Source organism: Sturnus vulgaris, chromosome 3 (assembly GCF_052056855.1).
Source record: "Sturnus vulgaris isolate bStuVul1 chromosome 3, bStuVul1.hap1, whole genome shotgun sequence".
NCBI classification, from domain to species: domain Eukaryota; kingdom Metazoa; phylum Chordata; class Aves; order Passeriformes; family Sturnidae; genus Sturnus; species Sturnus vulgaris.
Window position 1 is genome coordinate 22,154,178 of NC_142245.1, and position 17,764 is coordinate 22,171,941.

General features: G+C 37.0%; 1 protein-coding gene across 6 annotated transcripts in view; it reads right to left on the reverse strand.

Annotated features, from left to right (window-relative positions):
* Window positions 1-17,764, reverse strand: part of KCNK2 (potassium two pore domain channel subfamily K member 2) — a 128,435-nt gene that overhangs the window by 11,962 nt on the left and 98,709 nt on the right. For 3 of the 6 annotated variants that reach the window (XM_088161180.1, XM_088161182.1, XM_014876873.2), the window contains 3 exons: window positions 15,559-15,719; window positions 12,956-13,142; window positions 4,537-4,676 (listed from right to left, as the gene is read on the reverse strand). In XM_088161180.1, coding sequence (XP_088017306.1) covers window positions 4,537-4,676; window positions 12,956-13,142; window positions 15,559-15,719 — 488 coding nt within the window. Of the gene's footprint in view, window positions 1-4,536; window positions 4,677-12,955; window positions 13,143-15,558; window positions 15,735-17,764 lie in introns of all 6 variants that reach the window. The other 3 variants (XM_088161179.1, XM_088161181.1, XM_088161183.1) reach the window with 1 other exon arrangement.

Here is a 17,764-nt window from a genome sequence, read left to right on the forward strand (position 1 = left end):
ATCACTTGCCTAAACTGAGCCAATGTCTAACATAAGTCTGTCACCTGAACTCCTGATGCAGAGTGAAGAGAACAGCATCTATAGCCCAAATAACTAAGATTGTTGGTTGGGTAGGCATTTTTGCTAAAAACGCCAGAATTCAGAAGCTGCTGCATACAGAAGTAAAAGAAAAAATATGACAAGGAAAAAAAATCCTGCTGAAAAATTTACCTTTCAAAGAAACTAAAATCAGAACACTTTAAAAGTGCTCTGAGTAATCAGTGTAGAGAATAATGAAGAGGAGGGAGTTTAAGGCAAGCTAGTATAGCTGAGGCTGAACTTCAGAGACAGATCGCCTACTTAAGATTACAGCACACAGCATGTTCCAGTGACTTTCTGACATTTCATCTATCTTACTGTATGAGCTGCTTCCAGATCTATCCTTCTAAAACTCCCACTTCTGTCTCTACTTGTCTTTCACTTCCCTCCTCATTTGATGCATTCAAAATTCTCCAGAGTTTCAGGAGACAAAAGCCACCTGAGCAACTGACTGACATACTGGTTATCTGGATTTTAATATCAAAATACAGTAGTTCTGTGCATTAGTTCATTTCTGATCAGATATTTTTTTGTCTCAGATCCACTTGTATATGACAAACTTTCCTGGCAAGTATACTGAAAAAAAGAGAGATGTTTTATTTTGTTGAAACAGTGAAATGCATTATTACCTCAAATTCTTATGTAAACTGCTTCTGATAACAACACAACTACATTAAAATATATGAATAGAACTACATTTTAGGTGATATTCATTAACAGCACGTTTTCTCCCTGGAATAAGAAGGACTTCCCTCCACGCCCTAAAAATGATAATATTTATTGATACTTTTTACTTTAGACTACTAAAACATATTACAGCTGCCTATCAATAAAGATATACCCCTAATGATATATAGTTTTGGTTGTTGGGGGGAAGTAAAGAACAACACTTACAACCTCTCTGTCTCATTCTGGACTCAGGTAATATTCTCTAGATTTTGCTGCTTAGTCTTAAGACTGCTGAAGCCAGCACAGCTGATCACTACTGAATGATCTGCTCCTTCCTGTATCTAAAATATGTTAGACTACTGTTTTCTTCATGGAAAGTAGAATACAAGTCCTATACAAAACCTTGTTTATTTGCTGATACCCATAACAATCCCCATAATTTTCAGGAAGATATTCAGCATCCTATTCCCTAGGAAATATATTAAACTGCTTCAGTTTTCAGAGTGCATTGATCACAGTTCTATAGGTTTTTCACGGACTCTGTATCTGAATAAATTTTAATATATAACATTGTTTCCCACGTCAATGGTCACTTTTAGGTTTAAGGGGCTATTTCCCAAGGACTGACAATATTTCCCCAAGACAGTTAAAAAAATACACCTTGTACTTTGAACTAGGGTTTTTCATTGCACTCATGGATATTGGAACTCCAGAGAGGTTCCTCTGCTATAATCTGCATCCATAGAAGCTGGAACAGTCCACTGCAAATTTAGGTTTAACTGGAAAGAAAGACAAAATATTTGGTCTCATCTGGCTTCTGCTGGTACAGAAGAAACTTCACAACTACATTTCCACTAGACTCCTTCAGAATAGCTGAGGAGTTCACTTCACTCAGATTTTTCCAGGCAGATAGCAAAAATGAGCTAAGAGCAGCAGTTTTTATCATAAAATGAAACATGTAAAAGTGAACATTTTTAAAATGCTTATAGCGAATCTTATAACAAAATGCAATATATTATTTTCTTCCTACAAAGATTCAATAGGATAGAAGACAGATTTTATTTTTTGTATTTTGTAACTGTCACACAACTTTAGGTGTATCATACATAATTCAATTATCAAATTGGTCTCTGCCATTGTTAAAACTATAAAATCTTAAACTCCTAAAGCATTTTATTTCTGCTATGAATTCTCATGCATGCCTGAGCAATGGGTTAAGAAGTAGGGAGGGAGATTTCTGACCATCAGAGATATGATTAATTGAATTATGTTATGTCTGTCTTTAATCTAACCTAACACACATGAGACTTGTATACAGCAGAATTCCCAATACCTGCTTCAGCCAAGAGAATTTGGATATATCTGAAGAATGAGGTTTTCCTTGCTGTAGACAAAATGAATATGCTTGTTTAGGCTATAAAGGTGAGAAAGAATGAAAAGATGGACTAAGTTACACATTCCCAGTGTCTGAGAAAAGAAAGCTCAGCACTGCACTGCATAACCTGGCAAACAGTTTTCCCTGATAAAAATAGGAATGCTTTTGATGTGCTAGAGGTATTCTTGGGTTTTTCAATAAATGTGTCTTTAAATCCTTTCCAGAGTTAGTCTATATTGAAATGGCTTCACAAAGAGCTACAAATTTCAAACATTCTTAATATATTATCATCATTATAAGATTAAAACATCAGTGTTATATAGTCAACTATATAGTCAAGATACTATGATCTCTGGATAACAGAAAAGAATATGAGAAAACTGAGGTTAAAGATCAGATTAGTTCTAGGAAGTAGTGTGAAGAACTAAAATGTGTCAACAGTGTCTGAGAAAATACAGCAAAAACAAGCCTGAAGAATATTTTTGCATAGTCTGAAGTCATAGTGCCTCAATCACACCATATTTTTTCCAAAACATCCAGACAGAAGTAACTCAGGGAAACTAAAGACAATATAGGAAATGCCTCAAGTTGAGAACAGTTAGACAGCAATATACTGCCCAGAGGTAACACCACTCTTAGAACCATCTTAGAATATCCTGAGCTGGAAGGGACCCACAAGGATCATTTAAATCCAACCCTTGGTCCCGCACAAAAATTCCAATGTGTGCCTGAGAGCAGTGTCCAAATGCTTCATGAAGTCTGGCAGGCTTGGTGCTATGACCACTTCCCTAGGGAGCCTGTTCCAGTGCTCTCCTACTTTTCCTATTGCAGAGGAGAAAATGGGTGAGACTAACCTAATTCTTAAGCTCAAAATAAGCAAACACAACCATGCAGTTACTGGCATTTGAAGTGATGCACTGGTTTCCCTGCAGCCGGTGTAAGCCTTGTAAGGCTGGCTGCTAAAGGCACCCTCGGTGCTTTTCTAGAAAACACAGCTGTGATCCTGCCAGCTGTTGAACCTGCAAACGGGAATCCTCAGATGATACCTGCTGCTCCCTACCCGTGGAGGGCACTGGTAAAGCCCATTGTGGAAGGGAAGTCATAAATACCGTGGAAGGGAAATCATAAATACCCTTTCAAATTTACAGCATGTGGCAAGAGATGACACTCTTGAAGTGAAACTGTTCAAATAAATATCGTCCTCTGCTTCAGGGCTAAGTGGTTATGAATTGCCTGCTAAAAGTGTGCTTACAGCAGACACCGTGCTGTCTCTAACCCCAGAGCCATGAGCAAAACAAGGGCAATGGAAAAGGGCTTCCCATCCCACATTCCTTACAAAGTGGCTTTAATCCTGCCCAAGATCCCAGCTCCCACCCTCCTGCCTGCTGCCAGCAGTGTTCCTGCTCAGAAGGTGGCAGGCGCCCTGAGGGACTGCAGGCACTGAAAGCTTGTAGGGGTAAGCTACCCTTCGGAGCAAAGGCTTTGGGAACTCAAGCATTGCCAGGAATACATCTAGGCATTGATGCCATGCCCTACAGCTAGGAAAACTATTCAAAACAATGTAAGTAGCAGGCCACTGCACAGTGGCCAACATATTCATTCCATCAAAAACAAATTAGAGTTTTTATGTTTGAGTAGCATAAATCAACTGATGCGTGCAAAAGAACTCAAGCTAAATTAGAGGGAAATAATATGTTGCTTCAAACAAAATTAATTTCCCAGACTTCCAGTAAAATCTGAACTATGCACGCTACAATTGAAGGAAATTTTATTTACCCTCTAACATTTTCAAAACCAGGACATTTTCTTAAATGACAAAACTTCAAGTTTTGTTGTTATATCATTGGAATAATAAATACAAGTGAAAATAACTGAAATTTACAGGTGAAAACATATTTCAATTGAAAGCAATATGCTTGACAACAAACACCAAATTATTCTGTGGAAGCTATTATGGCAAAATACACCCAGGGATATTTAAATAATTCATTCCAATACCTAGCATGATACAAAAACATTTATTACCACTATAAAGAACGGTATTTCAGATATAGCCACTTACTTTCTTTACATACCTGCATCCCTTACATAAACAAAGCAGAATAATTTTTGCCTTAAAAATTAAGGCCTACATTCTACTACCTAGAACAGTAGTTTAAGACTTTTTCCCCCATAAATCAAGTGCAACTGTTCATATACACTTAATTTAATAATATATTTAATCTAATTTTCTTTGCAGACATGTGAAAATAAAACACTGTATGTTTGAGTGGACTGCTACATAGTTTCTTGCAGCATTACAGTTCATACACAAATAGCTTTGACCCTAAGAGCAAAAGCATCCACAAGCTTTCTTGGCTTCTATTCAAAGTTTTTAAAAAGGAATATTTCTTCCCTTTTCAAAATATTCTTACCTCTTCCTTTGTCTTTTTTGATATGACCCTTAGCCAGTCTCCAATCATGCTGAGGACAGCTGCAAAGTAAGCAAGCCCAACAAGGATCCAGAACCACACCACTGGCTTATAAAAATCTAGGTATTCAATATCTGATCCCCCTGAAAAACAATATAGATGCAAAGATGTTAAAATTAAATTAATTTTCCTTTAAAAAAAAAGTTAAATTTCTTACACCTTCTGTATTTTTACCCATGCAAAAATTCCTAGCAAAATATTTTGTTGAATTTGAACAAATTATATAAACAGACACACTCTTGAAAGCAATGTCTGGAGTACACAAATTTTAGACAAAGATTGTTAACAACTCATAATAATTATTGAATGAACACAAACTGATTCAACTTCTGATATACTGTCATTTAAGACAGAGGTCATTGAAGACAGCTTGAGTGAAATAACTTCCCACCTGCTCCAAATAATGATGCTGCATCAGAGTTTAAAGTATTGTTCCAAAGTATGCAATGCGGTCATACCCTGAGAAATCTGTTTTTGCAAGAACTTTAAAACATCTCAATACTTACATAAAACCTTAGACTCAGTAAAAAAAAAAAAAAGAGTAGCACCTGCATTAAGAAGTGTCCCTGGTGGGTAGGCAAACATTATCATCTCCATTCTACAGAAGGAAACCAGAGTGCAAGGACTTGAGTTGAACTGATCATAAACTTCCCCCCGCCCCCACAAAAAAAAGAAAAAGGTTGAATTAGAAGTTCTGCTGAAAGCAAATTTTTTTTTGAATCCCACTGCCATCAGCACCAATCACTTCACTTCAGTGTTAAAACATAAAGAAAGGATAAATTTCAGAGGTGTCTGTAATACAGCTTTCAGGTATAATACAGCCATAAGGAACAGATGTCTTATTTCCACACAAAAGAAAGTTATGTTCATCCAGAGCTCTTGACAACACCAAATAGCTCACATTTCACATTTTTCCATGCAGTAAAACAGAAGCCTTAAACTTGGAATTCAGCTGTGTTACAACAAATAAAACCAGTCTTTTAGCTTGGGCTGCTGCAAGAAGTTTGATGGGTGTATCTGCCCATAATTGAAGAGAGTCTACAGTAAAATGTTCTCAGGCACATTACAGTAGCCTGCACAGGTACATAATACTTTGTTCTATGGATCTGCATCCTATCCTGAAACAAATCAAGGGAAAATTGGCCCCAAAATATCAAGCACCTTGTTACAGTACTGCAACTGACTCTCATGGAGAATAATGTTTTTGCTTAGCTTTATTATCACAGAGATTACATGCAAATAAAGAATTTTACTGATGGATAGCTTTGTGTGGAAGCCCTTACAGACAGAAATTTTACTCTTTTCATGTCAATTACATATTTTCATTTAAAATTTTTTTAAATGCATTGAGCTGCAGTGGTTTACTCAACTCTCCAAGAGATGAACCCACAATGTGAAAGTGGATATACTTTGATGCCTTTGTAGTCCCAAGCAGAAGACAGGGCTCTGTTGGAATAGAAAAATCCAGCCACAACAGGGCTGAGTTTGTCACAGCACAAGACAAACAAAACACCAAATCATTTGTTAACAACGTTCATCTCATGTCAATCTAGTAAAATAGTATTTCAGGGATGATTCACCCCAAATTTCTTGTAATTCAAAAAATGGTTGATTACCACGATGTCTTTGCTATAGTAAGGGGCCACACTTCCAGAGGTGGGTCATCATCTCCTTCTGCTGTTCATACAATCCACGATAAAGTATCATAGAAAGCATCCACATAGTTGGTTTTTAGTTTTTTGGCATATTTTGCATATAAACTGAAACGGGAACCTAGCTCTTCCAGTCTGCAGGAAGCACCTCCTTCACAGTTTATACTTATTTTATTTACAGCAAAGTTAATCACTGGGACAGGAGTTAGGACATATTCATGTTCAACCAAGTTTTCCATGCTGTCTGGCCAGGAGAGGGCTCCATCTAGCCATGCCCAAAGGAGCTCAGCTTTCCTGAAGTTAAAGGGACAAAAGGTATCCAAAGAAATACTCTAGGACAGGGCTTCAAAGCTAAAACCTTTATTAGTTGTTGAGCTTCTGAACTTCAAGGACTCCTTGGATGAATTCACAATTTAATCAAATCTCAAGGAGAGAGAGACATACCTGAAGATGTTTGTCCTGACATAACTACTGTCTCCTGGGATGCTCAAACTGCCTTAATGAAGTTACCTGGGAATGTCATTAAATAGGATGTCATAGAGAAATGTGATCACAACTCAACTGTACTGAATTTAAACTACAAGAATTCATTTACTACCAAATTCACTTAAATGGGTATGAATGCATTTGGGTATGAGTATGCATAGCTAAATGTACTTTTCCTGAAGTATATGAGATAATCTAATGACTTTATGGGCAACATCGTAAAAAGCATATCAATATGATACACTGTTATATTTCTCCTGCAAAGCAAATTGGTTTATGCAGCCCTCTAGGAAGCAAAATGCTGAGAAGGCAGAAGATGAATTTTGTTGCTTGTTTGGCAAACCCAATTTTGTGGGCTAAGGGACAAAACTTTTCCCAGCTTTCTTTAGCCTCTACCCAAAATAGGTTAAAACCACAATGAAGAAGAAATCTAGCATTCTCACTGCCATAATCTATTACCAAGAGCAGCCACAGTTCATCACCAAGATGTTTTCTGGTAAAGATTGGATCTAAAATTGCTTGAGGTCTGTGAGAAATCTAAGAGTTTTCCTATGCATCATCATCACAGGCTATTGTATTGCTGCTGTCACCATTTTTATATCCACCAAATAAATTTTATTTGGGAGTTTCAACACTTCGAAAAACATAAGTTTTTCTATGGCCCAAACATATTCTTTATTAAGGTCAAGAACTCTGTTTCAGTGAAGAAAGGCATTAGTGAATATCTCAGGCATGCTTTAGAACAGATTCTAGTTCTAGGGTAAGAGATCAGGGTTACAAACATATATTTTTTACTTATTTATTTATGTAAAACAAATACTTTAAAAGTAAATAATTTTCTTCATTGTTGCCACTTTTTTCCCGTTCTTTCTACAGTAATTAGCTCAAAATAGAAACATGTAATTATTTCTGTAAAGTTGGTTAGCTTTGCATTTTTACTTCAAAATTAGAAGGAGAGAATAGAAAATGCTGTCAACATTGAGTGTCTTAATTCCATACTAGCAAAAAATTCTGGGTATTCAAGAGTTGGCACTGCAAGCAAGGAAGTGTCTACAATTTTTCATCAGCAGTAAAAATTACTCTGGATATAGAAACATTATATAATCCAGTTTTAATTGCAGAATAACAAATAGCTGTCCACCATCCCTGTGGTGACAAACATGTTTAACCCAGAAATGCCATTTGTCCCCCTCTGAAGAGATATGGAGGTTCAGCCATGCAGCTTGAAAGGAATTTCCTCTGAGGACTGCAAAAAAACCGAACAAAAAAAAAAGGAGAAGAGGAAGAACAACCCATGTGGCAGTGTGGAAAGGCAGAAGGCTGGGGACAAGATATTGCACTGTCAGAGATGGAATGTAAGTAGGCCATAGGAACCACTTGATGCCACTCAGTGGAAAATGGAGAGCTACTTCAGAAAACAAAGCACAGATCTAAAACACTCCCCACATGCTGTCCCGCACACACATCAAGCAGGTCTCTGTCTTCAGCTTAAAGCACAGCTCACACACAGAGAGCCCTATTAGGGACCCTGAGTCCTGAGGGGCCAAAGAGCTCTTCCAAATGCCAGAAAAAGACATGGAGCCTGTGGGAGGGCACATAGCTCTCCTGCAGGATGCTGGACACATCCCTGGCTCAGCACAACAGTGATTTCTCACTGCTGGTGCGTGGTATCACACAGTGACAGCAAATCAGCTGGGCTGCTATGACCACCAGGTCAAGTGCCCCAGTTTGGTGACATTGAATGAGACTAAAATATCTCAGGTCCCTACAAACTGGGTCTCAGGCCAAGCAACACAGTGCAGAGCCAGGTATGTGTATCCCAGTGGTGATACATCAGACCCGATTACAGAATGAAACAGTGAAAAAGCAGCAAGTTAAAAATCAGGGTTCAAACATGGAAAATAAACCAAGCCAAACAAAACTCCCACAAAGGTAACAAAATACTTGGAATACATTTTTGTAGTAACACTTCCAGAATTCTGTGATCTGTTTCACTGAACCAGTTGAGACAATCTTATATTATTATGCTCCACTGTGAAACAGACAACTGATATGCTATTTATATTATTGCTTTCTACTTAATTTAGTCAAACTTTGGACATGCCACCTAAAGATTTGAAACCTGTTAGATTAATGCCATTAGAAATATTTGAATATACCTTCCAAACTGCCTGCAAGTTAAAGAACTTATCTGTATATATGAACAATATATTATCAATTATACAGATGTATTCATGTGCCTCAGTGCTAACCTTAGTACCCAGAAATATATTTCATTGCACTGAAATCATGACACATTCAACATGAGAAGATTTCTTTTTCTCTTTCACAAGATATTAATAGTTTTGGTTGGGTTGGGTTTTTTGGTTTGGTTTTGGTTGGGTTTTCTTCTTTCATGTTAAAGTCAGTGTTTCCTCTTGAAAAACAAGAAAAGGGATGTTTGACTATGTCATGATATTCACAAGGCAGTCATGGCTTTAGTGCAGTTTTTCTTTCTTTTTTGTGAAAAACTACTATAACCTTTCTTCAAATAAAAAAAAAAATATTTCTCTCCCTCCAAAAAAATTAAACCATTCCAAAAATTTTAAAAAGCAAGTAATTTCATAAGACAGAGAAGCAATCAGGTTTTTTGAAATACAGTTCATATATTTCTTGAGCATGCATTACAAGGGCTTTTCATCTTTCATTCCTTGCATGCACCAGGAATGACCAGTTTATTATTTTTTCCTTAAGGCTTCTCTTGCTGATGGAAACCCCAGCTGAAATTTCCACAGGCTCCAAATAACAACTTAGACTCTGACTAACAAAGGGAACGTTCCCTCATCTGGTTTCTGGGGATAGAGTACATGGTCTCCAAGACAAAAAAGAAAGTTAAAAAAAAAAGTCCTGGAGAACTAAAAGAATTTATAATATGACAGCCTGTACTACAGTCAATAATACCATTACATTCCTGAATCCCATGTTCAGCTATTGGCTCCCTTTTGCTACAGCTTTGAGTAACACACTGTTCTTTCCCTCCTGAAAGTTCTTCAGGGCTTCTTTTCAGTCTTACTTGCAGTGGCACCAAAAAGCAGCAAGTTTCATATTTACAAAAAATGATAGACATTTCAGAAATTTTTCCCCACACACCAACACATATGTTAACCAACTATGGGATTATGTGGGGCTTGTGAACTTATGTTTTTTTTTCTCTGAGATGGCAGTTCTCAGAATAAAAGACTTGAAAGTTTTCAAATATATAGGAGTTTGAGGGAACTTAATGGGCCAAAACTAACATACATTTATGGATTATCATGTGGGCCTCCAGAGTGCTAAAAGAATAATCAATTTGACTTTTATTGAAAAAAGTACACTCCAATATAATTGCAAATCAGAGAATCACTGCCCATTATGATGCTTTAAGTTTGACCATAATGCTAAGTGGAAGAAGAAAATTTGCATTGTAAGTATTGTTTAAGGAAAAAAGTGAGAAAAATGAATAAATTAATGACAGTGTGAGTTTTTCAAAATGTGTTGCATCTAGCACCAAGGAGACTGAAGCATCATTCTGTCTGCTGTTTTGTGCCTCACCATGGCAAACCAGAACCAAGACCAGCATGCTCTAGACACACAATATTCTATCATGACCAACCTGACCACTCTTTCACAGCCTGAAACAGCATTACAGGTCTTAACTCTTCATGGTACACCCAGCTTCCCTAAACTTCCAGGAAAGTTCTCCAGACAAAACCTACCACAAAAATATCAGTAGCCCTTAGTGTCCACTCTGTAGCTATGACTTACCTAAAAGAGAAACAAGCAAACCAAAATATCATGAAGAAAACACACTAATTTGTTAGGGTGCAAAAAATTCTGCAAACTTCCCCTAAATTAATAATGAAGCTTAGCTCTTAGGACAAATTCTATCAGCTCCATTGAGAATTGCAGCATCTGTTTTCTTCAAATAATTTCATACTTATATACACACCAATGACTGAAAACTCCCACAATGCAAAGCTCAATCAATTAATACCTTACCTATTTTTCAAAATTTTTATTTAACCCGCCAATTATGTACTGCAAAGAAAACAAATGGGCATTTTTGCAAAATCCTTCAAGTCACTGGCCAAAACCAGAGTATTTTAGTTCATCCAAAGATTATAATAATATCAATTTCACCCCTGTCAGAATATAGTCCCATGGGAATGTTAACCTCCCAGTTGTGATGGGGGCAGCCATCTAACCCTGCTCTGCTGAGAATTGTCTGGGCAAGTACAAATCCCATTGCCCCTTTAGGTCAATATCATACTGCAGTTCAAATACAAGTCTTATGCATGTTGCTCAAAGAAACTAGAAAACATTTCTGATGCTTTCAAATAATGGATTTACAGTAAGATTTTAAATTAAATAAAGAACATCTTTCAAGTGAACCATAAAAGGCCATCAGCTATAGAACAATATAATTCAAGGACATTCTGTAGAAAGAGAAAGTGTTTCCAGGTAGAATTTAAAAAGCAGACAATGTAGGAAAAAAATTATGATATCAAATGGTCTACAAATAGAAAGGTCTATGGAAATTTATAATGGGAGTAATGACGAATGTACTCAATGTTCTCGTTAGAGCCAAGTGGGCCATTTCACATAATGCTTTACAGTAAATATAACCAGGCCTTTATACACCATCATTTTTATTCCCTGTCATACACATACCCTTCAGGAATGAAAGTCTAAAACACCCAGTTCTTGACTTGGAAACAGCATACATTTTTTATTTCGTGCTAGTTGTTATCTGACCGGAATCACAAATTCTGAAGACAAAATGAAAATAAGAAAAAGAATATGGGAAAGAAAATGGAAAGGCAGAAGTCAAGACACATACAAAGACATTTGAAAGAGTCACAAATAACTGTGTAAAAGTCAAAAGAAATCTCATTTGCTATTTTACAGCTCAGTTCTATAATTTAAAAGAAGCTTTGGCAAGTTTGCAAGCAGTCTAAAAATGAAGGTTGCCTGATTAGCTTAATATCTTCAACAACAACTAAATTTACCCCCATTTTACCTACATCATTTACAAATACATCAGGCAGTTCCAACACTTTAGAGGTCCTGTTGGACCTCACCAACATGAAAAACTTCTGCCAGTGACAAGATCCATTACTGCCATCAAGGCAAAACTTCAGGCACATCTACAAGAGGAGTTACCCAACCTGAGAACCTTGGCACACAACAGCCATGGGCACTGACAAGACACAGGAGGAGCCCACAGTCAGTGAGTGACTACTAAAAACAATTCCCTCCAGCAGTCTCTCACTGGGAGCAGACCCAGCACCAAGGGCCTTGTTGGTCACCTCTGCCTTGCACAGAGTTCAGAGGTGGGAGAGAGGATTTTCATGAGAGAGATGATGGTTCTGTATCAGCAGAAGCATCAGATCAGGCCAAGGAAAGCAAGTCTCAGGCTCAGAGCACAAAGTTCTGAGTTCCTGATCCTGACCTCTACACATGACTGACTCAGATCAACGTGCTTTCTCAGCACAGCATATACTTACTCAAATCTAAGAAGTGAACTAACACCTCTGACATTTTTTCCAAGAAAAAAGTTGACACAGAGAACTGGCCCAGACTTTTTTTTAGCTTAGCATATCAAAGCTATTTGAAACTTATTCAGTTTAATGGAACCATAAAAACTGGACACGTTATCTACAAGTTGTGCTAAAACTTCTCCTGACATTACAAAAAACGCATAGGCAAGTGTGTATTGACAGTCATAGCAGTAGGATTCAGAAGATCCTACAGAATACAGACATTTCAATGGGAGAAAGAGAGCTCTGGAATATTTTGAAAGTAAAGGATGCACACAAAACTTACATCACAGGGTGAGGAATTTTAAACAAACCCAGCTGAAAGATATATTCAGATTTAAATACTCTATTAGCTTGTACTTTTTAACCTGTAAGAAAAACAAAAACCCCTACCAAAATGACACCCTACTTAATTTTTAATAGTATAGAAAGACAAAAAAAAGAGTGGGCAGAGACATGCACCATGAATTTCACTGTCCCACCTCCTGTCCCTACACTGTCACATCAACCAAAATGAGGACAGGCCCCATCACATGAATGATGAAGGATAAAACTGGGAGAGAGGCACCACAAGAGAGACACATCTTCCCCAAAATGAAGAAAAAAAATGCACAAAAATATCGCTATGCAAAACATTATAAGACAAAGTTATGAAAAAAATCTTACCTGCAACATAGTCACCAAATCCAATGGTAGTTAAAGTGATAACCACAAAGTAAATTGCATCCAATGTGTTCCAGCCTTCTATGTGCTTGAATATAACTGCAGGAAGAGCAACAAACAGCACGCAGCCAAACAGTATGAATATTATTGTTGAAATGATGCGAATCTTTGTCTGACTCACATTCCATTTCTAGAAAGGGAAGGGGAAAGAGAGGAAACCCATTGTTAATAAAACTGCACCAATGCACATCAGCACCCATCACCCCCCAGTGTGCACTACGTAGCTCTAGAGGACACTCAAATAAATGGGAAAATTCAAGCAGGATTTTATTCTGAAAATGGATTCAAAGCAAACATGACTATCCTAGGAAACATTTGCCAGCAGTAAATGCAGAGCAAGGCTGGTCTCCTCACGAATGAGCAGGATGTATATCATTCACTAATATTAACAGCTGATGATATAAAAGTTTTGAGGGCTGCCTAGATATTCGAATGAGTTACGAGTAGTGCATGCACCTGCAATTTCTCTGATTTTGTATTTCCACAAATAACCAACTAAATAAGGTGAATTTTAATCATATAGTTCTCTGCAATCAAATAATCAGCTAAACAAAATCCTACAAGACAGAGCTGCAAGGGATGTAAGAGAGCCAAAAGACAAAACAACCCACCTAAGCCACTGTAAATACATCAATGACCAGGCAACATGTGATCATGTTCTTGTCATCTGATAATTTTCCTAATGCTTAAACTACATCTTAACTCCTCCTGTTTAAGTGTACTGTGTATAGTCTTATCCAAGACAAAAGAAATTGCTAATTTTCTCTTTCCAGCAAACTTTCAAAGGTGTTCTCTTTCAGTTACATGTTCTTTAAACTAAATTTTTTTTCCTTTTCTTCCCCTTCCTATTTTTCTTGCAATTCCTTGGCACCAACAAACTAGCCCATGTTTCATTAAGTGTTGTACTCAAAAGTAGATGTGACAAAATAGCACAAAATGGAATTAGCCTTTCTTTTGCTTTATCTATTTCCAGTTTTCCTATTTTCCATGGTAGTATGACATTAACCCATGGTAGCATGTTAACCTATAGAGTCCACAGAGCATTTCCAGAAAATTGCACCTAGACAGCCATTTCCTGACATGCAGCTGCATATTTTATTATTCCTTCATATATAACTTCGAATTTGTCCTGCTTGAATTTAATCCTATCTAGTCAGACTGCTTTTCAAAAATTCTAAGATCATTTTGATGCTCCAAGTTTTTGTTGTCTCCCCAGCTTGAGACCATCTGCAGATTTAATGAACCACGTCATTTAGCTGTTGTGTATGCTATTAACATTTTATCTAAACTGCACTAAAGCTAGAACAGACCCCTGCAAAATTCCATTTTGCATGCCCAGCCAATTTGATATTTTCCATCCATCCAATGCATGTCGGTCAACCTAAAAAGAAGGGATTATACAAGAAACTTTCTCAGAAATTGACTGAAAATGAAATCACATTGTTCACAATGGATGTTTTCTTATTTTTAAGTTTCAGTGGGAACTGTGTTTACAGCCATCATGACCAAGGTTGAGCTTTTGTAGCCCCAATCAGAATAATAGCTTGTGTTATGGCAACATAAAAATACCTGTTCTGACCTATCAGCATCTCCCAGTTCTTTAAGCAGGCTAATAAACTGAAATAGGGAGTGTTCCAGACTGCAACACCTAGATCAGTGTTTTCACTCAGGTATTATCAAAAGAGGGGATAGGGGATAATAATGCTTTTTATGTTGGGGCAATCTTGTAGGGATACATCCATTGGAAAAAAAAAAAAGGAAAACCATTATCTCCTCGAGCAAAAAAGAGGCAAAAATTGACCTCAGAACTTCTATACCTTTAAGGAAAAAACAACCAGTTATGAAAACCCAAAAATTATAAAATGTTCCTATGGAATGTTCTTGCCTTTTTCAGACAAATCTCAATGGAAATCTGTCATTCACCAGTACCTTGTCTGGACATGAACTGATGTTTCAGAGCTGAAAATGCATGCCTTTTCCTTAAGCATTTCTTAAAGCCTTTTTCTTTCAAGCTTGTGTTTGCCTATTGCATAAGACTACTTAGCACAGGCCCAGTTTTCTTTGCTTCAAAAACAAAGCCATGTCAGATCCTTTCTATAAAGAAAAGGTGTCCTGCATGCCAGGGTAGGGCCTGATGTGGAAAACCAGACCTAACACTTGCAGTGCTGATGTAAACAGCTACAGAGCTGTTTACTAAGCATTCACTGCTTCAAAAATCTCAGTGAATACATTTCTTATCACAATCTATAGAAAAACCTTTAAGGGTAAGCATCATAGCAAGCTTACAAGTAACAAGGGCAGAACAAAACCAAAATTCTTTGGGTCTTATTCCTCTTCCCAGACATAATCATGGTAGGGAATGTGTCTGCACCCAATTCTCAGAGGTGTTCATTAGCAAGTTCAGACAAGTCCTTCTTACCTTTTCCTTTACATCTGATTGTAACGATGAGCTATACCCTGTTTTTCAAGCTTTTCATTTCACTTGTGAGATTCAGAACAAGCAGTAAAAAAAAAAAAACCCCAAACAAGGTAGTCAGGATACTTACAACAAAGGTATCTTCTACTTTGGCAATTCCTTTTCCAAAGATTGTCCCTAGTTGATCTCCAACACCAGCCAACAGAAAACCAAACAGAGGAATTCCCAATAAGGCATAGATGATACAGAATATCTTTCCACCTTGTGTGCGTGGGGAGATGTTTCCAAAGCCTAAATTATGAACAACTTGGGATGTTTAAGAGGTTACACATAGTACATTATAAGTTTTAAAAGAACTGCAGGAACAGAACAGTTAAAAACAGGCTAACCAGGTTAAACATATTGCACAGTAAACAGTGGGAGAAATTAAATGAAAATGTAGGTCATACAATCCTCTCTGAGCTACTCTCTTATCATCTACTACATTTAGTTAATAGAAATTGGTTGATCTGTGACTAGACTGCCAGTGTCTGTCACTGGGCTTTTAAGAGGCCTCAGTACCTGTAAAGAGCACACAATTTTCCTTCACATGGACCAAGTTTCAAAGTGAAGCAGCTTTAAAAAATCCCAAACCATTTGGATGAGCAAAAATACCATAAATAGGACCTAGATTCTTCACTATTAAAGGCTTTGGTTCCTTCGAACCAAAAGCTTAGAGTTCATGGCTCTGTCCATTTGAAAGTGGAAATCATTTTGTCTTCATAGGCTTGCAGTAAAGAGCACCCCAAATTCCTCTGATGGCTCAATTGCTGCTGGTCCACTTAGAACAGAGAAAGTGCAATACAAGGAGTACATGGCCCAGCACCTGTGGAAATCCTCTCAAGTACATCTCCCAGGATCAGTATTTAATGATTTGGACAAGAACCCTACAGACAAGTTTCATTAGCTTAATCCTGAGTTTTAATTCAAGTATTTTTCTCTTCCAAAGGATCACTTGTGTTTTGAGGGAGCAGTAGCAGTAACACCCCAGAATTTCTGACATTCTTTCACTCTTTAGCAGAACAACATGCCCTTAAAAGGAGGCAAGAGGGAAAACTTATCATAAAAAGGCTTATCTTTAGAAACTAGACAAAAGCTTCTTTTAGCATTACATTCTTTTTAGAAAAATAACTTGCAAATACAAAGCAAAGTGGTTTAGCATGTAATTGAGAAATTTGTCTGTGTCTTAAATTTTTCACAAGAGAAACATCAGATGCACACATCCTCCAAAGAAAATCTAACTTTTCTGAAAACAATACAACAAATTTTATTTTTAAGTTAGCTTAATATTTTTTCAAATGTGACGAAATTCCTACGATATAGAGCACATTTAGTGAATGTCTTAGTTATTTATTAGCATTTGTATTTAAATATTCTGAGCATGATGGTTTAAGATACATTTTCTTTATGAAATCAATTATCTTAATTTTTGGTTCTTCTCTCATGCAGGTAAACTACACCAAAGCTCTGTTGCTAAAACTACTTTTTCCTTTCAGAACACAAAGCTGTTCCTCAGCTTGTAATGGATTGCTCAGAGAAGCTGTGGATGCCCCATTCCTGTAAGGGATGTTCAGGGCCAGGTTGGATGGGGCTCTGAGCAACGTGTTCTAGTATAAAGTGTCCCTGCCATGGCAGGGAATTAAGGACTAGGTTATGTTTAAGATCCCTTCCAACCCAGGCCATTCTATGATTCATTAAAATAAAAATAAGTCTTACTGAGGATATATTTTACTCCTAGATAATTCTCTCTGAAATCAGTTTTCAAATTTCACTTACATAAACAGCAAATGCAAATATTGATAGAATTCAGTCAGAGAAAAGAGAGCTGATATTAAAATTTTACCCTAATCTTGACTAATAAAGCTTGTCTAAAAAAAAAAAAAAAAAAATCACAGGAAATATCAGTTACAGGTTGCAGAGTCCTATAATTTTGTAAATGTTCCCTGCACTAATATTTGGAAGAAAGCATGAAAGCCTGACTGCCTGACTCAGAAAACTGGGAAGAAGTCACTGCAACTTTAGACCAACCCAATATACTTCCCTAAACCAGAGTCAGGGCTAACATCATAATTCAGGAAATTTCAGCTCCAGTGAGTTCATTCTGTCCCTTCATGCACCAAGGAGTAAAGACTCGAGTTTTAAAATAAAATTAGTTCATCACCAATCAAAAAGGGACAAACAGATCCAAGCTACTCTGTTTTCATAAACATGCCTGTTTATGCACGAATAGGAACTTGAATTGTTCCAGGTTATAATTCCTGAGAGGTCTTAATGCAATTCAGAATCAGGGGTCTGGA